This window comes from Coregonus lavaretus, assembly GCF_964263955.1.
Source record: "Coregonus lavaretus genome assembly, chromosome: 2".
Classification (NCBI taxonomy): domain Eukaryota; kingdom Metazoa; phylum Chordata; class Actinopteri; order Salmoniformes; family Salmonidae; genus Coregonus; species Coregonus lavaretus.
Window position 1 is genome coordinate 84,003,193 of NC_139989.1, and position 27,945 is coordinate 84,031,137.

Genomic DNA, 27,945 nt, shown 5'->3' on the forward strand with positions numbered 1-27,945 from the left:
TTGCGTATCTATTTGGACAATTTGCACATTCGGATCGAAATTACTATTAATTAATATCATCACCCCTTATGAATTTCTTTGCCCATGGGAGAAGTATATTTCCCCCCCCCCATTATTTTTTCCACGCTACTTCATCTCAAATTGTTGAATGAGTTTCCTGTATACAATAGATATTATATTCCTTCTCTTTGAGCCATGTAAATATTGTTCTTCTTTTGTTATTATCAGCTAAGCCATTACAATTATAACTGGCTATACTTATTTCACCATACACCATAATGAGATACAAGTTTCAAGTCTATTTATCATTATATATGTTTGTAAATTTACCAATAGAAAATAGCGTAATGATTGTGTCCATATAGCTGTACCGTGATATTTGCATTGCTACGGAGTAACCCTTCAATTGTTCTCCAATAATTCCCCCGCTAAAGCCCCTCCCCATCCCAAGTTGAGCCGTCATCCCAGTGATCAGCTCCCACCCACGTCCCTCCGTATCCCTAAGGCCCCGAGAGGCCAGGACCCATCCATCGAAAACAGCACACAGTGCCACCCACAAAACAGAAGCAGATTAACCGCCAAAAGCATTTCCAAAGCTTTCACCTCTATATATATATATATATATATATATCTATATAACTATTTTTTTTTTATTATGCATATCCTATTTTCCATCATTATCAATTAATATGCGTAATAATGTCGGCAGTTCACGCATAGGATTCTAACATATAACCCGGATTTCCATTGTATTACATTTAATTAATTGACAAGCAATTATTATCCTAGCAAATAATTCCCGTGGTCCATCCCATACCCTCCCCCCCAACATCCCCACCACCCCACAACAGATGCCAGACAAGCACACACGCACATACTCACATACTCCAACACACTCAACCCCCCTCCTCCACAATCCACCATAAAATCAGATACTCAATGGCTGTTATATCCCAGAGCCCAACTCGAGATTGAGAAAGCATGCTTAAAGCTGATTGAGAAAGCATGCAGATTGAGCAGAAATTGATAACAATGTGAGATTTGATTAATCTACTTAATCTATGTCAAGTCCTAGGTGATGGAGATCAGATCCACCCTCTTCACCTGAGACACAAACACTCTGATCCCCTGTTGTAACCATTTTCCCAAGCATCTCCATGCGGTCAGACCTTTGATTATTTTGTGCCACCTGGGCCACAATGATAAACCCCCTCTCTGATTGTCCGAGTGTGACCCCCTCCCCATGGGTTACTGCAGCCAGTGTTGCCAGCACTGCCACTACCTGGGTGGGCGTACCCCACCGGAATCCCCACCGGCTGGGTAAAAGGTCGTCAAGGTTCTCATTAGCAGCTTTGAGAATTTCCTTGTATATTATGCTCTCCCATCAGGGGGCTCTGGCTTTGTAGGACCAACCCTGCCAGGCAGGCTCAGAATCTTGAGGGGGCGGTGTTGCTCAAGTAGGTCTCTGACCGCATTTATTTCTCTGTTTAGGCTGCATATTCACAGCAGGTCCATAAAATAGATGGGAACTTCTCTTTGGTGTATGGGTCACTCAGGTGGGTGTCCAGGTTATAGGGTTAGGGATCTTTCCATCATGATAGGACAATGAATAATTAGATTAGATGTATACTATATTTAAAAATGTATATCCCTCATCTACACAAAATTGAAAGCTCTCTCTCACTACCCCTGCTCATAGACCCCCGGTCGGCTCTGGGATATGCAACCATTTCCCCTCTCACTCACTTAACGCCGCACCTTTTCAAACACAAAAATGCACACCACATGGTTGACTGTGGAAGAAATGGGCCAAGCGTGCAAACGCACCCGCATCCACATCTGCCGCAAGGGGGAAAGGACGCCAGAGAGAACACAGGACCAACCACAACAACCATCCGCCAAAACAACAACCTCCCGCCAAAAAAGCCATGTTCTAATTATTTGTATTTAAAGATGTATTATTCTGCTTGTTATATCGTTTTCTCCTTTTATAAAATACTATACTTACTATAAATGTTATATAATATTACAATCCCTATCATTGCTAGTATCAGGTGCTCCAATATTTGACTCCTCTATTACAACTTTTAGAATAGCCATGGAGTAGTCTTTGTGTCTCTGAACATTTGGTTGTCAATATATAATTTATCCACCACTAGTGCAACACGTTTCCCTTTTAATCTGTTTTCCTTGAAGATTGGATACAGAACTTTGCGCCTTTCTACAATCTCCCTCGGGAACTGATCATTCACGCCTATTTTCGTGCCAGCAAGTCTTTTTCCTAGGCTTTTCACCATAGCTTTATCCTTAAAAAAGCAAATTTGGCAACGATTGGGCGCTCATATTTCTGTCCTCTTTTTCCGAAACGATGTACACGTTCGAGTTGGATTTTATCGACAGCCTCGAGTGGGATTTGTAGCGCTGTATGCAGGAAGTCCTTCATAATATTCTCTGTTATTTCTCCCTCCTTTTCCTGAATACCCGTAAGTACTAGATTTTCCCTCATCGATCTAGTTTGGATGTCTAGTAAGGCTTCTCTCAGAAGATTGTTCTCCTTTTTTAGTTCCCTAACGTCCGTTTCCATTTTAGAGACTGTCACTTTTATTTATTTGGTTTCTTTCTCCATTACCAAAGCTTTTTCGTCACTCATTTGAAGACTCGCTTTCAACTCTTTTACGTCTTTACTGACCAATTCTAGTATGCCCAATTTGTCATTTATCGACTTCAACAGGTCGCTTTCCACACTTACCATACCCAGTGGTGAAAAGCATATATCATCTGTATCAGTCGATGAGTCGCGTTTCCTTTTGGGGATCGGCTCTCCACGCTTGTCTTCAGTCATGTTTGGGTGTTGCTTGTTGTTGTAATATTTGTCGATATACTTCTCTAGCCTTATGATCTTATTTCTGTTATTATCCAGATTGAAATATATTAATATATGAAATATATTAATATTAACTGCGAATATATGAAATGCTAATATTTAGTCTAACTTACTGATTTTGAATATTATGTTTTTATCTTGAGGTGTTTTGTACCCATTTCTATTCAATACGCCATCTTGTCTACGCGTGCCCCACCCCTAATTGTCTTCTTCAAAAAACCTACTTTAGATAGCTATATATCTCGTATTTGTCCTGTGTTGCTTTTGGAAGAGCAATTAAATAGTAACTATAGCAGGTGTTGAACCTGCACTAGTCAGATGCGCTAACCTCAACCCTAGTATACATGCATTATAAAATATTGGGAGTAAACAACCTCGGATTAGAAAAGACAAGAGTGCGTCTTCCAGCCGGCCAATAAATTACATCATGCAACCCTCGCGGTTAGCAAATGTATCTCAACATGCACCTCGCTTGTGCTAGAAGGCAGAGTGCTTGCTGCTGGTTGATGAATCTGACAATGAATGTACTAGGAAAATACATTTTTCTCGACCAGAGGTGACTGAATTAATGTTCAGGCTTATTGATAATCGTTATAGTAATGAAGTATAATTTCAAAACATGAGCATAAAAACAGCTAATAATAAACATGAATCATCATTATATTATTTCACAGTAATCTGTTAAATGCTTTTTCAGTCGTTCCTCTTGCGTTAGCAGTGTGGAAAGGGACAGTAAAAAGCGTGTGCAGGAGTTTTCCTGTGAGGGGGAGTAGTGGTGTATCCAGGGAGAAAACTAAACGAATCTTCTGAAATGTCATTCGTGGTCTAATGCTTCTATCTATTGGAATTATTTAGCAACTGCAGTAGTACTGAATAAAGTATATCCTTACTAAAGTAGTAATTACTCAGAATTTCAAAATATGACATTTTCTAGTTCATTCTACCACTTACAACCATAACATAACCATTTATAGCATAACAAACAATGAAACTGACATAAACCAAAAACACCATACATTTAGTTAACTATATATATTTAAAAAACTATTTATTTAGATGGATGACATTATCTGCCAAAGTAACTGTAGATAAAGAAGAGCTCTCCAGTAGGTGTACCAAAACATTCAAAGGCCATTTTCTCAAAAGTGAGGTTACAAGTTTATCATCTTTCAAAGCAGAATTACTTTCCCATTGTTCCTCAACTGTAGTGTATGATATACCTTTTTCTAGCTGAGTCTCTACTTTTATCCAATGTAAAAAAACACAATTTCAAATTTTGCTAAATAAGTTCGAATCGAGCCGGTCGGCCACATTTGACTGTGTAAAACCTAGCAGTACTGCTTATTTATCTGAGAGTGAGGCAGATATATATATATTATTACAGTGTAAAACCTAGCAGTACTACTTATTTCTCTGAGAGTGAGGCAGATATATATATTATTACAGTGTGAAACCTAGCAGTACTACTTATTTCTCTGAGAGTGAGGCAGATATATATATTATTACAGTGTAAAACCTAGCAGTACTACTTATTTCTCTGAGAGTGAGGCAGATATATATATTATTACAGTGTAAAACCTAGCAGTACTACTTATTTCTCTGAGAGTGAGGCAGATATATATATATTATTACAGTGTAAAACCTAGCAGTACTACTTATTTCTCTGAGAGTGAGACAGATATATATATATTATTACTGTGTAAAACCTAGCAGTACTACTTATTTCTCTGTGAGTGAGACAGATATATATTATTACTGTGTAAAACCTAGCAGTACTACTTCTTTCTCTGAGAGTGAGGCAGATATATATATATATATATATATTATTACAGTGTAAAACCTAGCAGTACTACTTATTTCTCTGAGAGTGAGGCAGATATATATTATTACTGTGTAAAACCTAGCAGTACTACTTATTTCTCTGTGAGTGAGACAGATATATATATATTATTACTGTGTAAAACCTAGCAGTACTACTTATTTCTCTGTGAGTGAGACAGATATATATTATTACTGTGTAAAACCTAGCAGTACTACTTATTTCTCTGGGAGTGAAGCAGATATATATTATTACTGTGTAAAACCTAGCAGTACTACTTATTTCTCTGTGAGTGAGGCAGATATATTATTACTGTGTAAAACCTAGCAGTACTACTTATTTCTCTGAGAGTGAGGCAGATACAGTGGGGAAAAAAAGTATTTAGTCAGCCACCAATTGTGCAAGTTCTCCCACTTAAAAAGATGAGAGAGGCCTGTAATTTTCATCATAGGTACACGTCAACTATGACAGACAAATTGAGAAAAAGAATTCCAGAAAATCACATTGTAGGATTTTTAATGAATTTTATTTGCAAATTATGGTGGAAAATAAGTATTTGGTCACCTACAAACAAGCAAGATTTCTGGCTCTCACAGACCTGTAACTTCTTCTTTAAGAGGCTCCTCTGTCCTCCACTCGTTACCTGTATTAATGGCACCTCTTTGAAATTGTTATCAGTATAAAAGACACCTGTCCACAACCTCAAACAGTCACACTCCAAACTCCACTATGGCCAAGACCAAAGAGCTGTCAAAGGACACCAGAAACAAAATTGTAGACCTGCACCAGGCTGGGAAGACTGAATCTGCAATAGGTAAGCAGCTTGGTTTGAAGAAATCAACTGTGGGAGCAATTATTAGGAAATGGTAGACACTGATAATCTCCCTCGATCTGGGGCTCCACGCAAGATCTCACCCTTTGGGGTCAAAATGATCACAAGAACGGTGAGCAAAAATCCCAGAACCACACGGGGGGACCTAGTGAATGACCTGCAGAGAGCTGGGACCAAAGTAACAAAGTCTAACCTCAGTAACACACTACGCCGCCAGGGACTCAAATCCTGCAGTGCCAGACGTGTCCCCCTGCTTAAGCCAGTACATGTCCAGGCCCGTCTGAAGTTTGCTATGGATGATCCAGAAGAGGATTGGGAGAATGTCATATGGTCAGATGAAACCAAAATAGAACTTTTTGGTAAAAACTCAACTCGTCGTGTTTGGAGGACAAAGAATGCTGAGTTGCATCCAAAGAACACCATACCTACTGTGAAGCATGGGGGTGGAAACATCATGCTTTGGGGCTGTTTTTCTGCAAAGGCACCAGGACGACTGATCCGTGTAAAGGAAAGAATTAATGGGGCCATGTATCGTGAGATTTTCAGTGAAAACCTCCTTCCATCAGCAAGGGCATTGAAGATGAAACATGGCTGGGTCTTTCAGCATGACAAACACACCGCCCGGGCAACGAAGGAGATGCTTCGTAAGAAGCATTTCAAGGTCCTGGAGTCGCCTAGCTAGTCTCCAGATCTCAACCCCATAGAAAATCTTTGGAGGGAGTTGAAAGTCTGTGTTGCCCAGCGACAGCCCCAAAACATCACTGCTCTATAGGAGATCTGCATGGAGGAATGGGCCAAAATACCAGCAACGGTGTGTGAAAACCTTGTGAAGACTTACAGAAAACGTTTGACCTGTGTCATTGCCAACAAAGGGTATATAACAAAGTATTGAGAAACTTTTGTTATTGACCAAATACTTATTTTCCACCATAATTTGCAAATAAATTCTTAAAAAATCCTACAATGTGATTTTCTGGAAATAAAAAATCTCATTTTGTCTGTCATAGTTGACGTGTACTTAAGATGAAAATTACAGGCCTCTCTCATCTATTTAAGTGGGAGAACTTGCACAATTGGTGGCTGACTAAATACTTTTTTTCCCCACTGTATATAGCATTTTGCAAAAAAAGATGATTATTTGTCTCTCTGAAATGAAACCATCAAGTGATAGATTTTAAACAAATACATGTCTGTCATTGAACAACCCCATGCCATGAATAGATAGTGAAGAAACACACCAATCTCTTTCATAATTTATTCAAACAATAAAAGCTAATTTACCAACATTTCTGAAAATGGATATACAGCGTTTTGGAATGAAACTCTTCTTATGTTTCCCCATCTGAACTCAGAGTAGATGAGAGACGTAATGTTTGTCTCTGTTGTGTCGAAGTCCAATCAAGCAGGAGAGACCAGCCTCCCCTGTACCCAGCTGTGTGTCCATGAAGACTGACCGGTCTATGCGTCAACCTATAGTGTTTAGAGAGGGAGACTTTTCTAGTGAACAAAGGTAAGAAGAACTCATGGGTCAATGTCAGTGAGTTAAACAACACTGTCTCTAGTCATTTCTCATCTCCCATTTTCCCATTTATTTTTGTTGTTTTCATAATCCATAGGCTAATCCTTTTTTCCATTTTCATAGTCCTGAAACAATGTCAAACCAACACTACATTCCCTCCCTGTGTTTGTGTGTGTGTGTGTGTGTGTGTGTGTGAGTGTGTGTGTGTGTGTGTGTGTGTGTGTGTGTGTGTGTGTGTGTGTGTGTGTGTGTGTGTGTGTGTGTGTGTGTGTGTGTGTGTGTGTGTGTGTGTGTGTGTGTGTGTGTGTGTGGTGTGTGTGTGTACTCCCTGGATGAGGAGATGTAATCTGATGTTTTGTCCACAGAAACCAACAGGAGAGATCAGAGTCAGAGATTCTCAGTGATCAGTCTTCCCAGAGTCATCAAACAGACCTGGCCTCCATATTCAGTGTATGTGGTCCTGTTATGTAAATTTGTTTTTGTTTACCTCAAGTAAAGTTGATCTGTCAATCATTCATTAATGTGTTAATGAGAAAGCATTTAGTCTCTTGCTTAACTGATTTGCTTGATTTATCTCAGTTGCTTGAAGAGAATATTATGACATTTGTGAAGAACGAGCTGAAGATGTTCAAGAGGATTCTTAGTCCAGAACTCCCAGAAGGCTTTGTGGGTCAGAAGCAGGACAAGGAAGTGGTGGATGCTGAAGATGAGAAGCAGGAGAGCAGTGCCATAGAGGGGGCTCTGAAGATCACACTGCACGTCCTGAGGAAAATGAACCAGAAGGAGCTTGCTGACACACTGGAGAAAAGTAAAAGCTGTCTGCCTCATGTTGAATGCTGTTTTAGAACATTTAAAAGCTGTAGCTAAAGTACAGCTAAAGTAGCTGTGTAACTAAATGATATTGTAGCAGCCTTAACACAATACCTAGTGACCTCATCAAGTAGCAGCAGAATGTGTTGTGTTGTTAAATTTAGACAGAGAGAGAGAGAGCGAGAGCGAGAGAGAGAGAGAGAGAGAGAGAGAGAGAGAGAGAGAGAGAGAGATAATACCAATAATAATATAATCAGTCACACCAGTCTGTAATGCATTATGAAAACATTTACACATTTATACAGACAGTTAAGCGAATAAATAATTATAATTTAAAATGATATAACAGTCCTAGAATACTGTAGGCATTAAAACAGACGTAATATTAATATCCTCTGTGTTATTTTTTCATTCAGATGAGCTTGCTGTGATTTGCCAACGTGAACTCAAATCTAATCTAAAGAAGAAGTTTCAATGTGTATTTGAGGGGATCGCTAAACAAGGAAACCCAACACTTCTCAATAAGATCTACACAGAGCTCTACATCACAGAGGGTGGAACAGGAGAGGTCAATAATGAACATGAGCTGAGACAGATTGAGACAACAACCAGGAAACAAGCAAGACCAGAGACTGCAATCAAATGTAACGACATCTTCAAACCCTTAACTGGACAAGACAAACTTATCAGAACTGTGCTGACAAAGGGAGTCGCTGGCATTGGAAAAACAGTCTCTGTGCAGAAGTTCATTCTGGACTGGGCTGAAGGAAAAGCAAATCAGCATGTCCAATTTGTATTTTCATTCCCTTTTCGGGAGCTGAATTTGATGAAAATGGAAAAACACACTTTGATTGAACTTTTCAATCACTTCTCAATCGAAACCAAAGAATCAAGAATCTCCAACTACGACAAGTACAAAGTTCTGTTCATCTTTGATGGTCTGGATGAGTGCCTACTGCTCCTAGACTTCAAGAAGAACAAGATCTGTTGTGACGTCACTGAGTCAAACTCAGTGGATGTTCTGCTGACAAATCTCATCAAGGGAAATCTGCTTCCCTCTGCTCTCCTCTGGATAACTACCCGACCTGCAGCAGCCAATAAGATCCCTTCAGGGTGTGTTGACCAGGTGACAGAGGTACGAGGGTTCAATGACCCACAGAAGGAGGAGTACTTCAGGAAGAGATTCAGTGATGAGGACCTGGCCAGCAGAATCATCTCACACATAAAGACATCAAGGAGCCTCCACATCATGTGCCACATTCCAGTCTTCTGTTGGATTTCTGCAACAGTCCTTGAACACATGTTGAGTACAGACAAGACAGAAGAGATGCCCAAGACTCTGACTGAGATGTACACACACCTTGTGGAGTTTCATACCAAACAGAAGAATGAAAAGTATCTTGGGAAAGAAGAGACAGGTCCACACTGGAATAAAGAGAGCATTCTGTCACTGGGAAAACTGGCTTTTCAACAGCTTATGAAGGGCAATCTGATTTTCTATGAAGAAGACCTGAAAGAGGCTGGCATTGATGTCAATGAAGCCTCTGTGTACTCAGGATTGTGCACACAGCTCTTTAAAGAGGAATGTGGGCTGTACCAGGAAAAGGTGTACTGCTTCGTGCATCTGAGCATTCAGGAGTTTCTGGCTGCTGTATATGTGTTCCTCTCATTCATCAACAACAATGAGAATCTTATGGATGAACCAGAGAGGTGCATCAATCTGTTCCACTGTCTGAATGAACTGAATGATCATTCTCTAGTGAAGGAGATCCAAAGCTTCCTGAGATCAGGAAGTCTCTCAGCAAAAGAACTGTCACCTGCACAGTGGTCAGCTCTGGTATTTGTGTTGCTGACTTCAGAAAATGAGCTGGATGTGTTTGACCTGAAGAAATACTCCAGATCAGAGGAAGGTCTTCTGAGGCTGCTGCCAGTGGTCAAAGCCTCCAGAGCTGCTCTGTGAGTACATAAAATGACATTTAAGTACTAATCATCAGGAAGAAATGTTAAGTTTAGAGAAATATATGTATTATAATATGTATTTGATATATATTGAAAAACATATTGAATCAATGCATTGATGTTCATATTAGTATAACAATATGACCATACCATTCTAGGAGACGGAAGATGAATCTATATGTTGTTTAAGAGAGTAAACCAAATGCATCTGCCATTGTCCTTCTACACTACTGGTGTTAAATTAACAGTTTGTGAAATCATGATGATCTCTTTTCAGGCTGTCAGGCTGTGGAGTGACAGAGGAAGGCTGTGCTTCTCTGGTCTCAGCTCTGAAGTCAAACCCCTCACACCTGAAAGAGCTGGATCTGAGTAACAATGACCTGAAGGATTCAGGAGTGAAGCTGCTCTCTGGTGGACTGGGGAATCCCCACTGTAAACTGGAGACTCTGAGGTCAGTATTCCTGTAGTTGGTCAAAAAGTGATAACTGTTCACCAGATCCACATGTGTTTACCAGGCACACATAGTCCACACCATATGTGTTTGGACAGTGAAGCTTACAGTTTTACATTTGGTCCTATGCTCCAGCAATTTGGATTTGAGATGGAATGTTTCATATTAGGCAACAGTACAGAATGTCACCTTTTATTTGAGAGTATTTTCATACATATCTGTTTTACTGTTTAGAAATGAAAGCACTTTATGTGTCTAGTTCTCCCATTTGAAAAAGTCAAAATAATTTGGACATATTCACTTATATTGTATTAAAGTAGTCATAAGTTTAGTATTTGGTCCCATATTCCTTACCTGCAGTGATTACATCAAGCTTGTGATTCTACAAATGTGTTGAATGCATTTGTAGTTTGTTTTGGTTCACACACTGGACCCACTCACACACTGGACACACACACTGGACACACACACACTGGACACACACACACACACACACACTTGACACACACTGGACACACACGCACACACATTTGACACACACACACACTGGACACTCAAACAACCTGGACACACACACACACACACTCTATGCACACACACACACACTGGACACACACATACACACTGAACACACACACACACACACACACTGGACACACAAACAACCTGGACACACACACACACTGGACACACACACGCTGGACACACACACTGTACACACACACACTGAACACAGGCACACACTGGACACACAAACACACACACTAGGATTAATTTAGTCATAAGTTTAGTATTTTGTCCAATATTCTTTGCCTGCAGTGATTTCATCAAGCTTGTGATTCTACAAACTTGTTGAATGCATTTGCAGTTTGTTTTAGTTGTGTTTTGGATGATGTTTTTACCAATAGAAACTGAATGGTGAATAATGTCCTGTAATTTTGGAGTCACTTCACTTGTATTGTCAGTAAGAATAGAAGATGTTTCTGAACACTTCTACATTCATGTGGATGCTACCATGATTATGAATAATCATGAATGAATCGTGAATGATGATGAATGAGAAAGTTACAGAGGAACAAGGATCAGACCCCCTCTGTTATTGGTAATGGTGAGAGGTTAGCATGTTTTGTTGTAGCCTCTGTAACTCTCTCACTTATTATTATTCATGATTCATTCATGATTATTCTTAATCATGGCATCATCAGGATTAATTTAGTAGTGTTTAGAAACATGTTATCTACTCACTTAGACAGAAAATTACTCCAGTCATCATCCACCATTCAGTTACTATCGGGCAAAACATAACCCAAAACACAACCAAAGCAAACTGCAAATGCAACCAACGAGTTAGGGACCAAATACTCAACTTTTGACTACTTTAATACACTATAAGTTAATTGGTCAGAATACTTATGACTTCTTCAAATGGGGGGACTAGATACATAAAGTGCTTTCATTTCTAAATGGTGAACCAGATATGTATGAATACCCTAAAATAAAAGGTGACATTATATACTGTCACCTCATATGAAACATTTGATCTCAAATCCAAAATGCTGGAGTACAGAGCCACATTTAAAATGTTAGCTTCACTGTCAAAATAGATATGGTGTGGACTGTATACTCAATACAATCTAAATCTGATACCTCACTGTCTGTCTTTTGACTGATACTGCTTTTTAAACTGCTCTGGTCAGTCTACTCAAATATTTGTCATATGCATTTTTCTATCTACAAGCAATACTTTGATAATTTGTCATTTCTAATAATGAAACATCCATTTATGAATAGATATGGCAGGTTTCAGGACACATTTAATCAATGCATTGATGTTCACATTAGTATAAAAATATGACCATACAATTCTAGGAGATGGAAGATGAATCTATATGTTGTTTGAGAGAGTAAACCAAATGCATCTGCCATTGTCCTTCTACACTACTGGTGTTAAATTAACAGTGTGTTTGTGAAATCATGATGATCTCTTTTTCAGGCTGTCAGGCTGTGGAGTCACAGAGGAAGGCTGTGCTTCTCTGGTCTCAGCTCTGAAGTCAAACCCCTCACACCTGAGAGAGCTGGACCTGAGTACCAATGACCTGAAGGATTCAGGAGTGAAGCTGCTCTCTGCTGGACTGGGGAATCCCCACTGTAAACTGGAGACTCTGAGGTCAGTATTCCTGTAGTTGGTCAACAAGTGATAACTGTTCACCAGATCCACATGTGTTTACCAGGCACACATAGTCCACACCATATGTGTTTGGACAGTGAAGCTAACAGTTTTACATTTGGCGCTATGCTCCAGCATCTTGGATTTGAGATAGAATGTTTCATATTAGGCAACAGTACAGAATGTCACCTTTTATTTGAGGGTATTCATACATTTATATTTTTTACCGTTTAGAAATGAAAGCACTTAATGTATCTTGTTCTCCCTTTTGAAAAAGTCGTAATTATTTGGACAAATTCAATTAGTCAAACGTTTATTGGGCTCCCGAGTGACGCAGCAGTCTAAGGCACTGCATCTCAGTGCTTGAGGCGTCACTACAGACCCCCTGGTTCGATTCCAGGCTGTATCACAACCGGCCGTGATTGGGAGTCCCATAGGGCGGCGCACAATTGGCCCAGCATCGTCCGGGTTTGGCAGGAGTAGGCTGTCATTGTAAATAAGAATTTGTTATTATCTGACTTGCCTAGTTAAATAAAATAAAAATACATAAAAAAGTGTTTGGTCCAATATTCCATACCTGCAGTGATTACATCAAGCTTGTGATTCTACAAACTTGTTGAATGCATTTGCAGTTTGTTTTAGTTGTGTTTTGGATGATGTTTTTCCCAATAGAAACTGAATGGTGATTAATGTCCTTTCATTTTGGAGTCACTTCACTTATATTGTCATTAAGAATAGAAGATGTTTCTGAACACTTATACATTCATGTGGATGCTACCATGATTATGAATAATCATGAATGAATCGTGAATGATGATGAATGAGAAAGTTACAGAGGAACAAGGATCATACCCCCTCTGTTATTGGTAATGGTGAGAGGTTAGCATGTTTTGTTGTAGCCTCTGTAACTTTCTCACTCATTATTATTCATGATTCATTCATGATTTGTCTTAATCATGTCATCATCAGGATTAATTTAGTAGTGTTTAGAAACATGCTATCTACTCACTTAGACAGAAAATTACTCAAGTCATCATCCACCATTCAGTTACTATCGGGCAAAACATAACCCAAAACACAACCAAAACAAACTGCAAATGCAACCAACGAGTTTACAGCCAAATACTCAACGTTTGACTACTTTAATACACTATAAGTGAATTGGTCAGAATACTTATGACTTCTTCAAATAGGGGGACTAGATACATAAAGTGCATTTATTTTTCAAAATGGTGACACAGATATGTATGAAAATACCCTCAAATAAAAGGTGACATTATATACTATCACCTCATATGAAACATTTGATCTCAAATCCAAAATGCTGGAGTATAGAGACACATTTAAAATGTTAGCTTCACTGTCAAACTAGATATGGTGTGGACTGTATACTCAATACAATCTAAATCTGATACCTCACTGTCTGTCTTTTGACTGATACTGCTTTTTAAACAGTTCTGGTCAGTCTACTCAAATATTTGTACTATACATGTTTCTCTCTACAAGCAATATTATGATAATTTCTTAATAATGAAACATTCATTAATTTATTAATAGATATGGCAGGTTTCAGGACACTGATGTATCTTAATATGTAGAAAAAATATACTGCCACTATTTTGACCACCAAAGAATAGCAGTGTGGTTTTAATATGATTTGACTCTTTGCAGGCTGTCAGGCTGTCTAGTCACAGAGGAAGGCTGTGCTTCTCTGGTCTCAGCTCTGAGGTCAAACCCCTCACACCTGAGAGAGCTGGACCTGAGCTACAATCACCCAGGAGACTCAGGAGTCAGACTGCTCTCTGCTGGACTGGAGGATCCACACTGCAGACTGGAGAAACTCAAGTATGTAGAGGGTTTATGTCAATGTTCATATCAGACATGTTGGAGTTATCAGGCTAGTTAAGACAAACATTCTGACCACCACTTGGACTAAGTTATATAAAGAATGTGTATGTGTGTGTGTGTGTGTGTGTCCAGTGTGTGTGTGTATCCAGTGTGTGTGTGTGTGTGTGTCCAGTGTTTGTGTGTGTGTGTCCAGTGTGTGTGTGTGTGTGTGTGTGTGTGTGTGTGTGTGTGTCCAGTGTGTGTGTGTATCCAGTGTGTGTGTGTGTGTGTGTCCAGTGTGTGTGTCCAGTGTGTGTCCAGTGTGTGTGTGTGTGTGTGTGTGTGTGTGTGTGTGTGTGTGTGTGTGTGTGTGTGTGTGTGTGTGTGTGTGTGTGTGTGTGTGTGTGTGTGTGTGTGTGTGTGTGTGTGTGTTTGTGTGTGTGTCCAGAGTGTGTGTTTGTTTGTGTGTGTGTGTGTGTGTGTGTGTGTGTGTGTGTGTGTGTGTGTGTGTGTTTCCAGTGTGTGTGTGTGTGTCTGGACACACACACACACACTGGACACACACACACACACACTGGACACACACACACTGGACACACACACAGACACTGGACACACACACACACACACACACACACACACACTGGACACACACACACACACACTGGACACACACACACACACACACACTGGATACACACACACACTGGACACACACACTGGACACACACACACACACTGGACACACACACACACACACACACACACACACACTGGACACACAGACACTGGACACACACACACTGGACAAACACACTGGACACAAACACACACACACTGGACACACACACACACAAACACACACACTGGATACACACACACACACTGGACACACACACACACACACACACACACACTGGACACACACAATGGATACACACACACTGGACACACACATACACACTGGACACACACGCATTGTACACACACACTGGACACACACACACTGGACACACACACAAGACAAACTGGACACACACACTAGACACACACACACACACTAGACACACACACACACACAGACTCGTACGCTGGACACACACACACACACTGGACACACACACACACGCTGGACACACACACACACTGGACACACACACACACTGGACACACACACACACTGTACACACACAAAGTTATATGCTGACTGTTTGTGTGTGTTTGTGTGTGTTCATGTGTATCACTCAATGACACACAGACACACACACGCTGGACACACACACACACACACACAGTGGACACACACACTGGACACACACACACTTGGACAAAGTTATGTGCTGGCTGTTTGTGTGTGTGTGTGTGTGTGTGTGTGTGTGTGTGTGTGTGTCTAGTGTGTGTGTGTGTGTGTGTGTGTGTGTGAGTTCAGGTGTATCCCTCAATGACTGTCTGTTCTTCTGCTTACCGCTACAGTGTGGAACATGGTGGAGAGAACACAATGAACCCTGGAGTTAGAAAATGTGAGTGTTGACTGCTGTGAAGAATATGACTAAGAATAAGTATTTAATTCAAGTGAAGTCAAAGTCAAAGACCACCATCATTACTTACTTGGTCATATTAAATATCAGCTGTAGTTCTACAGAAGCACAAATCAGGGACACCAAAGTTTACAAAGAGTTGCTATGACAATGTGTGTGTCTGTGTGTGTGTGGCGTGTTCATGTTACGTTAGAAATGTGTGTGTGTACGTGTGTGTATGCTTGCATGCATACAGGTGTGTGTGTGTGTTCCGGGTGTGTGTGTGTGTGTGTGTCTAGTGTGTGTGTTCAGTTTGTCTTGTGTGTGTGTCCAGTGTGTGTGTGTCCAGTGTGTGTGTACAATGCGTGTGTGTCCAGTGTGTATGTGTGTGTCCAGTGTGTGTGTGTGTGTGTGTGTCTGTGTTTGTGTGTTCAGGATGATGATGTGTGTGTGTGTTCAGGATGTGTGTGTGTTCATGCACAGAGGTGTGAGTGTGAGTGTGTATCCAGTGTGTGTGTGTGTGTGTGTGTGTTCAGGATGTGTGTGTGTGTGTGTGTCTGTGTGTTTGTGTGTTCAGGATGATGATGATTTCTAATATTGTGTCTGGTTTCATCCATCAGATGTCTGTGATCTCACACTGGACCTAAACACAGTAAACAGATTCCTCTCTCTGTCTAAGAAGAACAGAAAGGTGACATGTAGGGAAGAGGAGCAGCAGTATCCTGATCACCCAGAGAGATTTGAGGACTGTGAACAGGTGCTGTGTAGAGAGGGTCTAACTGGGCGCTGTTACTGGGAGGTAGACTGGAGTGGGGACAGGGTTGATATAGGAGTGGCATATAAAGGAATCGGCAGGAGAGGAGGGGGTAATGACTGTTGTCTTGGAGACAATGACAAGTCCTGGAGTCTGTTCTGCTCTGACAACCGTTACTCTGCCAGTCACAATAATAAGTTCACTACCATAGACGTCCCCTCCTCCAGCTCCCACAGAGTAGGAGTGTATCTGGACTGGCCAGCCGGCACTCTGTCCTTCTACAGAGTCTCCTCTGACACACTGACCCACCTGAAAACATTCCACTCCACATTCACTGAGCCCCTCTATCCAGGGTTTAGGGTTTGGGATGACCCCTTTGACCTTTGGGGTTCCTCAGTGTCCCTGTGTCAAACATAACACACACACACACTGGGAACACACACACTGAACACACTGGACACACACAGGACACTCTGGACACACACACACACTGGACACACACACACACTGGACACACACACTGGACACACACACAAACTGGACACACACACACACACACACACACACACACTGGACACACACACTGACACACACACACTGGACACACAAACACACTTGATACACACACACTGTACACACACACACACACACACACACACACACACTAAACAAACACACTGAACACACACACATTGGACAAACACACACTGGACACACACACACACACACACCCAGGACACACAAACATCTGACACACACACATTTTTACATTTTACATTTACATTTTAGTCATTTAGCAGAAGCTCTTATCCAGAGCGACTTACAAGAGCAATTAGGGTTAAGTGCCTTGCTCAAGGGCACATCAACAGATTTTTCACCTAGTCGGCTCAGGGATTAGAACCAGCGACCTTTCGGTTACTGCCACACTCTTAACCACTAAGCTACCACACACAGGACACACACAGGACACACACACACACTGGACACACACACACACACTGGACACACACACTCACACACACTGGACACACACACACACACACACACCTGACACACACACACACACACACACACAGGACACACACACACTGGACACACACACACACACCTGACACACACACACACACAGGACACACACACAGGACACACACACACACTGGACACACACACTCACACACACTGGACACACACACACACACACACACCTGTCTCATCATTATTGAATTGTTATACAGACGTGGTTATGAATCCAACGAGACATAACAAAAGATTGGTGATGATTAAGTCTGATTAAGGAGCTATTCTGTCTGGAAGAAGTGGGTTTTTACAACTGTTTAAAACTGTTATTTTATGTGGTCCAGAATAGGCTAATGTTAGCACAGTGTATTGCTAGCAGAGGCAAGTGCATAGTCGAGCTAGCTAAGAAAGAGCATTAACCAGTGGTGTAAAGTACTTAAGTAAAAATACTTTAAAGTACTACTTAAGTAGTTTTTTGGGGTATCTGTACTTGACTTTACAATTTATATTTTTGACTACTTTTACTTTTACTTCACTACATTCCTAAAGAAAATAATATACTTTTTACTCCATACATTTTCCCTGACACCCAAAAGTACTCGTTACATTTTGAACGCTTAGCAGGACAGGAAATGGTCCAATTCACGCCCTTATCAAGAGAACATCCCTACTGCCTCTGATCTGGCAGACTCACTAAACACAAATGCTTTGTTTGTAAATTGTCTGAGTGTTGGAGTGTGCCTCTGGCTGAATGTAAATTTTAAAAACAAGAAAATCGTCTGGTTTGCTTTATGTAAGGAATTTGAAATGATTTATACTTGTACTTTTACTTTTGATACTTAAGTATATTTTAGCAATTACATTTACTTTTGATACTTAAGTATATTTAAAACCAAATACTTTTAGACTTTTACTCAAGTAGTATTTTACTGGGTGACTTTCACTTTTAGTTGAGTCATTTTCTATTAAGGTATCTTTACTTTTACTCAAGTATGACAATTGGGTACTTTTTCCACCACTGGAGTTAACATCGTCATGGACGGCAGAAAAGGACTGGAGACGGACATCGGAGTGGGAAAACAACGTGATTAAAAAGGAGGAATATACAGTGATTAAAGGAAAGGACATTTATTCAACTGTGAAGACAAACCTTTTAATTAAAACTGCTAAATTAGCGAACTTAGGAGGAAACGTCAGTGAGTGAAGTGAATGAAGATCACGTGACTGAGGAAAATATTGCTTTGGTTGAGGACAATATTGAAGTGAGTGACAATCAGGAGCTTATTGAGAAACAAAAAATTATTGGAATTGTTGAAAACATTGGACAGTTTGATGAAAGTATTGAGCAGTGGAGCTCATATACAGAACAGTTTGAATATTTTGTTATTGTAAATGACATGGATGAGGAAAACATTGTGTCTACATGTTTTAGTGTAATGGGGCCAAAGACATTTAATTTACTAGGCAGCCTGCTACAGCCAGTCAGAACAGGTAATAAGACGTATGGGGATATTGTGGAGATACTTAAAGGACATTTTTCACCAGAACCACTAGTTAATGCTGAACGGTTCAGATTCCACAGGAGACATCAGGAAGAGGGAGAATCAGTAACAATGTTTGCTGCTGCATTAAAGAAACTACCAGAACACTGTGAGTTTAATGCTGTTCTAAATGACATCATTAGAGACAGACTAGTATGTGGGCTACGGAGTGAAGCTACACAAAAGAGACTGTTGACTGAAAGTCATCTGACCTTGGCAAAGGACATTGAAATCAGTGTGTCCATGGAACTAGCTGCTAAAGAGGCTCACCAGTTGAGTTCATCAGGAACTTAGTGGGTTCATCTAACAATCCTAATCACCAGCTGATACATTTTAATCTCATACACAGGGTAAACCTTCCACCTAGAAAACATCATTTAATAGAAATCACAACCGCTCCTCTGTGTGATCTATGTAATCAAGGTGCCTTGGGCTCCTTTAATCATATGTACTGGGAGTAACCAGGGGACATGTTTTGGAAAGAGGTATCCTCATACCTTGTTCCCCCAGACTGTTATCACTTAATGATAATTCACTACATATTAATTACAGCAAAGCAATGATCTCCTCCCTAAATCAGTGGCGAAAGAGCCAGTAGGCGGGCAGACAGTCCCTGTACCCCTGTTAGCAGCTCTGATTGGCTGTAACTGGTATGTTACTTATATTGATTGACAGCACTAAATGGGCAAGACTATAGGAAAACAGATTCTCCCATTGGAGAATATTGAACGAGGGCTCATTTTGGCCCTAAACATTCCATTTTTACTGGGATTGTTTTGCAGATTCTTTTTAATTAATGTTCAGCATTTATCAAAGGGCCATTCTAAATTGATAAATGGTATGGATCTTGCCTGTGGGCTGCCAGTTGAATAGCCCTGACTGTCAGGGGTGCTGAAGGTGGGTGTGGTGAATTAATCAAGTGCAGGAGGCAGAGGTACAGTCCAAAAGACTTTAGTGCAATATCCACAAGAGAAAAGCACATAATAGCCCGAAGGCGAAAATCACGGCGCACACAGGCGTCAAATAAACGGCGCACAAACATGTGCAAACAAACCTCTCCAAAACACTGGAGGGAGGAACAAAGCTCCAACACGAAAACAGAATGGGCAATCACACACAAACACAGACACACACAACGAGAACTAAATAGAACACTAACGAGGACTAACTAGACACAGGTGTACAACATCAAGACAAAACCAAACGAACATGAAACATAGATCGGTGGCAGCTAGTACTCCGGGGACGACGACCGCCAAAGCCTGCCCGAACCAGGAGGAGGAGCAGCCTCGGCCGAAACCGTGACAGTACCCCCCCCTTGACGTGCGGCTCCAGCCGTGCGCCGACCCCAGCCTCGGGGACGACCATGAGGATGCGGAGCAGGGCGCGCGGGATGGTCCCGGTGGAAATCCGACAGGAGAGATGGGTCTAGGATGTCCCTCCGCGGCACCCAGCACCGCTCCTCCGGGCCGTACCCCTCCCACTCCACGAGATACTGGAGACCCCCCATCCGGCGTCTGGAGTCCAAGATGGACCGAACGGTGTACGCCGGAGCCCCCTCGATGTCCAATGGGGGCGGAGGAGTCTCTCCTATCTCATTGTCCTGGAGTGGACCAGCTACCACCGGCCTGAGAAGAGACACATGGAACGAGGGGTTAATATTCTTATATTCAACAGGTAGATGTAATTTATAACACACCTCGTTCAATCTTCTCAGGACTTTAAAGGTCCCCACAAACCGCCGACCCAGCTTCCGGCAGGGCAGGCGGAGGGGTAGGTTTCTGCTAGAGAGCCAGACTCGATCTCCGGGAGCGTACACCGGCCCCTCACTGCGGTGGAGATCGGCGCTCGCCTTGTGACGAAGGACGGCCCGCTGCAGGTGGACGTGGGCAGCGTTCCACGTCTCTTCCGAGCGCCTCATCCAATCATCCACCGCAGGGGCCTCGATCTGGCTCTGCTGCCACGGTGCCAGAACCGGCTGGTAACCTAATACACATTGGAAAGGTGTTAGGTTGGTAGAGGAGTGGCGGAGAGAGTTCTGGGCCATCTCGGCCCAGGGAATGTAACGCGCCCACTCCTCAGGCCGGTCCTGGCAATACGACCTCAGAAACCTACCCACATCCTGGTTGACACGTTCTACCTGCCCGTTACTCTCCGGGTGGTACCCCGAGGTAAGGCTAACCGAGACCCCCAAATGCTCCATAAACGCTCTCCACACCCGGGAGGTAAACTGGGGGCCTCGATCAGACACTATATCCTCGGGGACCCCGTAATGCCGGAAGACGTGGGTAAATAGGTCCTCAGCGGTCTGTAGGGCAGTAGGAAGACCCGACATAGGGAGAAGACGACAGGCCTTAGAGAACCGGTCCACAACGACCAGGATGGTGGTATTCCCCTGAGAGAGGGGAAGGTCTGTTACAAAATCCACCGAGAGGTGGGACCATGGTCGATGTGGAACGGGTATGGGGCTGTAACTTACCCCTGGGCAGATGTCGGGGCGCCTTACACTGGTCGCACACCGAGCAGGAGGAGACGTAAACCCTCACATCCCTAGCCAAAGTAGGCCACCAGTATTTAGTGCTAAGGCAATGCACTGTCCGGCCAATACCCGGATGTCCAGAGGAGGGTGACGTGTGAGCCCAGTAAATGAGTCGATCCCGAATCTCGAGCGGAACGTACCTCCGACCCTCAGGACATTGTGGAGGGCTGGGGTCGGTACGCAACACTCGCTCGATCTCGGCATCGACCTCCCACACCACCGGTGCCACAAGGCAAGACTCCGGTAGTATGGGAGTAGGCTCAACGGACCTCTCCTCCGTGTCATACCGCCGGGACAGTGCATCTGCCTTACCATTCTGGGACCCAGGGATGTACGTGATTTTAAATACGAACCTGGTGAGAAACATACTCCATCGAGCCTGGCGAGGGTTCAGTCTCCTCGCTGCCCGGATGTACTCCAGGTTTCGATGGTCAGTCAAAATGAGGAAAGGGTGTTGAGCCCCCTCAAGCCAATGCCTCCACACCTTAAGGGCTTGAACTACAGCTAACAGCTCCCTGTCCCCAACGTCATAGTTACGCTCCGCCGGGCTGAGCTTTTTGGAGTAAAAAGCACAGGGGCGGAGTTTAGGTGGCGAGCCGGACTGTTGAGAGAGAACGGCCCCTATACCAGCCTCCGACGCGTCCACCTCAACCTGAAAGGGAATTGTGGGATCCGGATGTGCCAGCACCGGAGCCGACGTAAACAGGTCCTTCAGTCTCCCAAAAGCCCTGTCCGCATCAGCTGACCACTGCAGGCGCACCGGACCCCCCTTCAGAAGTGACGTGATGGGAGCTGCCACCTGTCCAAAACCCCGGATAAACCTCCGGTAGTAATTCGCAAAGCCCAAGAACTGCTGCACCTCTTTTACAGTGGTTGGAGTTTGCCAATTACGCACAGCGGACACACGATCCACCTCCATTCTCACCCCTGACGCGGCCAACCGATACCCCAAAAAGGAGACCGACTCCTGGAAAACAGACATTTCTCTGCCTTGACATATAGGTCGTGCTCCAACAGCCTCCTCAATACACGTCGCACCAGGGTTACATGCTCGGCTCGGGTAGACGAGTACACCAAAATATCATCAATGTACACGACCACCCCTTGTCCCTGCATATCCCGGAAAATGTCGTCTACGAAGGATTGAAAGACTGATGGAGCATTCATCAACCCATATGGCATGACAAGATACTCGAAATGACCCGACGTGGTACTAAACGCTGTTTTCCATTCATCGCCCTCCCTAATGCGCACCAAGTTATACGTGCTCCTGAGATCCAATTTTGTGAAAAACCGCGCTCCATGCAATGACTCCGTCATGGTCGCAATCAGAGGGAGTGGATAGCTGTATTTCACACTAATCTGATTGAGACCACGGTAATCAATGCACGGGCGCAACCCTCCATCTTGTTTTTTCACAAAAAAGAAACTCGAAGAGGCGGGGGAAGTGGAAGGCCGAATGTATCCCTGTCTCAAAGATTTGGCTATGTACGTCTCCATAGCTTTTCTCTCCTCTTGAGACAAAGGATACACATGGCTCCGTGGGAGCGCTGCTCCTGCCTGGAGATCAATCGCACAATCCCCCTGTCTATGGGGAGGTAACTGCGTCGCCCTAGTCTTGCTAAACACGAGAGCTAAATCCCCATATTCAGGCGGAATGTGCAGTGCGGGCACTTGGTTTGGACTCTCCACCGAAGTCGCCCCCACGGAAACACCCAGACATCGCCCCTCACACTGAGCAGACCACCCATCGAGAGCCCTCTGTTGCCACGAAATAGCAGGGTTATGGGTGCTTAACCAGGGAATTCCCAGCACCACTGGGTACGCAGGAGAGTCGATCAGATACAGCTGTATAGTCTCTTCATGACCCCCCTGCGCACACATCTTAAGTGGCGCTGTGACTTCCCTGATCAACCCCGACCCCAACGGGCGGCTATCTAAGGCATGAACGGGAAAAGGTTTGTCAACAGGTAGGAGAGGGATCCCTAACTCTAAACAAAACTTTCGATCAACAAAATTTCCAGCTGCGCCTGAATCTACTAGCGCCTTATGCTGGGAATGAGGTGCGACCTGTGGAAAACTAACAGGTATACAAAAGTGCACAACAGAAAGCTCTGGGTAAGTGGGGCGTCTACTCACCTGGGAGGCCCCCCCAGTGCGTGGCCTGTTGTCTTCTCCCCCGGAGAACCCTCCCCAGCACCTGGTCGCAGTGTGCCCTCCACGACCGCACTTGGTGCAGGAGACAGGCCCCCTCGGGCTCTTCCTCCTCCGTTCTCTAGCGCCGGCACCCCCGAGCTCCATAGGGCTCGGCTCGGAGATGCCGGAGGGCGGAATGGACGGACCCCCCTCGGAACGTCCACGGGTGGCCAGCAGGGTGTCTAAACAGATGGACATATCGACCAACTGGTCGAAAGTCAGATGGGTATCCCTAAAGGCCAACTCCCGTTGAACGTCCTCCCGCAGGCCACACCGAAAATGGTCGATGAGAGCCCGTTCACTCCACCCTGCATCCGCCGCTAGAGTCCGGTACTCCAAAGCAAACGCCTGTGCGCTCCTCCTCCCCTGTCTTAAGTGGACTAGCCGCTCCCCCGCCGCTTTGCCCTCAGGTGGATGGTCAAACACGGCCTTGAAGCGGCGGGAGAACTCGGCGTAGGAGATGGTGTAGGCGTCCATCTTCCTCCACTCCGCGTTAGCCCACTCCAACGCCTTACCGGTGAGACTGGAGATGAGGGCGGAAATGCTCTCGTGTCCCGAGGGCGCCGGGTGTACGGTGGCAAGGTAGAGTTCCACTTGTAAAAGGAACCCCTGACATCCGGCAGCGGTGCCGTCGTATGCCCTCGGGAGCGAGAGCCGAATCCCACTGGGTTCCGGTAGTTGGACGTGCGGGCTGACCGATGGTGATGGTGCGGTAGGTGGGGGTGTGGGTACCCCGCTGGTCTCCCATCTATGGAGGGTGTTCATCACTCGGTCCAGGGCGTGCCCGATTTGGTTGATACGATCCTCCTGACCACGAAGGCGCTCCTCCATGATCTGAGTGGGTACGGGTGCTCCTGCTGATTCCATAAGATGGTGTGTGATTCTGTCAGGGGTGCTGAAGGTGGGTGTGGTGAATGAATCAAGCGCAGGAGGCAAAGGTACAGTCCAAAAGACTTTAGTGCAATATCCACAAGAGAAAAGCACATAATAGCCCGAAGGCGAAAATCACGGCGCACACAGGCGTCAAATAAACGGCGCACAAACATGTGCAAACAAACCTCTCCAAAACACTGGAGGGAGGAACAAAGCTCCAACACGAAAACAGAATGGGCAATCACACACAAACACAGACACACACAACGAGAACTAAATAGAACACTAACGAGGACTAACTAGACACAGGTGTACAACATCAAGACAAAACCAAACGAACATGAAACATAGATCGGTGGCAGCTAGTACTCCGGGGACGACGACCGCCGAAGCCTGCCCGAACCAGGAGGAGGAGCAGCCTCGGCCGAAACCGTGACACTGACCTAGATGTTTAAAAATGTGTTGCTAGTGCTTTGCTTCCTTCTGTTTTTATTTTGGAAGCCAGTCAATTCAACCTCTCATAAGATCCAAGTCACTGACATGAGGATTGTCATTTCATTACTTGAAATGGTTCTTATTTGATTTATTTTTCAGTCGAGCCCAAAAATTGACAATACATCTGTTTCAACCAGAGAAGTGGTTCCGCAACTGGAAAGAACAGAGAGTGTATTTGTAAATATCAATGTACAGTATATCACACAGGGTTGGGGTCAATTCCATTTCAATTCCAGTCAATTCAACAAGTACACTGAAATTCCAATTCTCTTCAATAGTTTTCAATTAGGAAAATGTGGAATTGGAATTTGGTTAACTTTTTTAATTGAATGGAATTTGAATGGAATTGACCCCAACCCCTTATATCTCAACACAAAATGGCTGTGATTATTTCATTCTTGCACAGGTACTAACCACTTGTGTTAGGGAAATGTTTTTGGGATACTTGTGAAATAGCCATTTCGGGGCTTGTTTCAATTCCAAAGTTTAGTATGTATCCCATATTCCGAGCACGCAATGGATACATCAAGCTTGTGACTCTTCAAACTCGATGGATGCATTTGCAGTTTGTTCAGGTCGTTTCTGATTATTTTGTGCCGAACTGAAATGAATGCTAGATAATGTATTGTGTTGTTTTCTAAACACTGTGGATGCTACAGACGTCTTACCGTGCCCCCACCCCAATGGACGTTTCATGCTGAATAACCACCACTAGTCAGCTCCCTGCTCCCCCTGGCTGTCACAGAAGAGGTAGAGGAAGACCATGAGCTCAGGCCAAAATACTGTGGATATCATCTTTCTACACTCTTAGGAAAGAATAGTGCTATCTAGAACCTAAAAGGGTTATTTGGCTGTCCCCATAGGATTTGGGGTGCGTACTATTCTGTGTATTATCCTACAAAATAGGTAATGGAATGATTACAGTTTTTCTTTCTTGATTATATGAAATAACCCTTTTCAGAAAAATCAGGACATGATTGAACAGTTATTGGTTTAGTAAATAAGAGTTGATATGTTGGAGTAAAACAGTTCATATGTTTTCAGTGACCAGACAATGTATTCAGTAAAACAACTGTATGAATTCTGATTGTTTTTATGATTTCAGCTCAACAAACAAATGCTTGGATATGATTCTGAAGACTCAATCAGCACCATAGAAACAACAGAAGATGAATATGTGCCAGGAACAGAACGTGGCAACGAGAGCAGTTTAGAGCTTTACTGTATGGAAGAACAAAGGCCTATAAGGGACATAGAAATACTGAGTCTGACACCTCTGTGCAAGAATCCGCAAGTTCACTTGAAGTCATGCACATTACAAAGACTAAAGATTGATCGAAACATTACTGTCTCTTTTGTGAGAAACCACAATCAAAAATTGCCCGGCATCTGGAAATGATTCATAAAGGTGAAGCTGAAGTGGCAAAAGGCCCTTTCTTTCCCAAAGAACTCCAAAGACTGGAAGCTCCCACTGACCATACTGAGACAACGTGGGGACAGAGCACACAACAGGCAAATCATAAGAGAAGGCAAAGGTGTTATAGTTCCTTGTAAACAAAGCAGTTTCCCAAATGGAAATCCGAAAGATTTCTTGCACTGTGCAAACTGCCAAGGACTCTTTAAAATAACATTCCTATTGTTCAGCATTCACAATGGCATGTTCTGTTGTGACAGGATTGTCATGTTTGGTCTCTCAAGTTTCCACTCTGATGCTGCGTTTGTAACCATGTGGAAGTTGGGAATTTTACCAGTTCTGAAGTCGTAAAAAGCAGTTGGATGCATTCATTTAATTTGAACTCATTGATAAACGGTGGTTGGCTAATGGCCAACAACTTCGTCAACCATGAACTAAAAGTACAGTTATCATGCTTGTAAACAAATTATATAGATAGATTTTTATAAATAATGTTTTGTTGTTGCATTCAACTGCCAAAAATGCTGTTATAGAAACCATTTCCTTAGTAGGTGAGGTCAGAGGTCACCATGTGGGAGAAGTGGGCGCTCAGGATGATAGACCAGTTTCCCACTAGTAATTACCAGTTGGAGGGCCGTTCAAGTGGATTTTTCCCAGTGTTATGTAGTAAATTCCCACTTCCCACTTGGTAACAAACGCACCATGACACTGCCTCCTTCAGTGCCTGATGCGTACTTGTGACTCTCATAAAGGGGGCTTGTCTGTAGCACGGTACATCTCCCACTCCAGGTAATGTGAAAGCCTTGCCCCCACTAAGCCACGCCTCCTAAATCATTTCCCAGTGTGTCTTGCCTTTTATAGTGAATTGTAACGTTACCACTGACTGTACTTGTTAGTGACAGAGACATGGTCGTTGAATTCGTTCATTTTCAGTCCTGTGGCCTTAACCAAGTTAGTTCCTAGGCATATATTATCATCATAAAGTCTATCATCATAAAGCATTTGACAATACATTACATATCTCTGAAGGTACATTGTGTATTTTGATATTTTTGTACTCCAGGGAACTATACTGTACCCATATTTCTAAGTGTGTGTATACAGTCGTGGTCAAAAGTTTTGAGAATGACACAAATATTCATTTTCACAAAGTCTGCTGCCTCAGTTTTTATAATGGCAATTTGCATATACTCCAGAATGAAGAGTGATCAGATGAATTGCAATTAATTGCAAAGTCCCTCTTTGCCATGAAAATGAACTTAATCCCAAAAAAACATTTCCACTGCATTTCAGCCCTGCCACAAAAGGACCAGCTGACATCATGTCAGTGA

General features: G+C 43.2%; 2 protein-coding genes across 2 annotated transcripts in view; both read left to right on the forward strand.

Annotated features, from left to right (window-relative positions):
- The window catches only part of LOC311140929 (NACHT, LRR and PYD domains-containing protein 3-like), a 157,886-nt gene that overhangs the window by 78,511 nt on the left and 51,430 nt on the right, over positions 1-27,945 (forward strand). The gene's annotated exons all lie outside the window — the stretch shown is intronic.
- On the forward strand, positions 7,424-27,444 carry LOC311099338 (NACHT, LRR and PYD domains-containing protein 3-like; the record flags this gene model as incomplete). Its single annotated transcript, XM_084140059.1, has 4 exons — positions 7,424-7,504; positions 7,634-7,862; positions 8,281-8,636; positions 27,382-27,444. Exons 2-4 carry the CDS (start codon positions 7,652-7,654, stop codon positions 27,442-27,444), a joined length of 630 nt encoding a protein of 209 aa, XP_083996185.1. The 5' UTR covers positions 7,424-7,504; positions 7,634-7,651.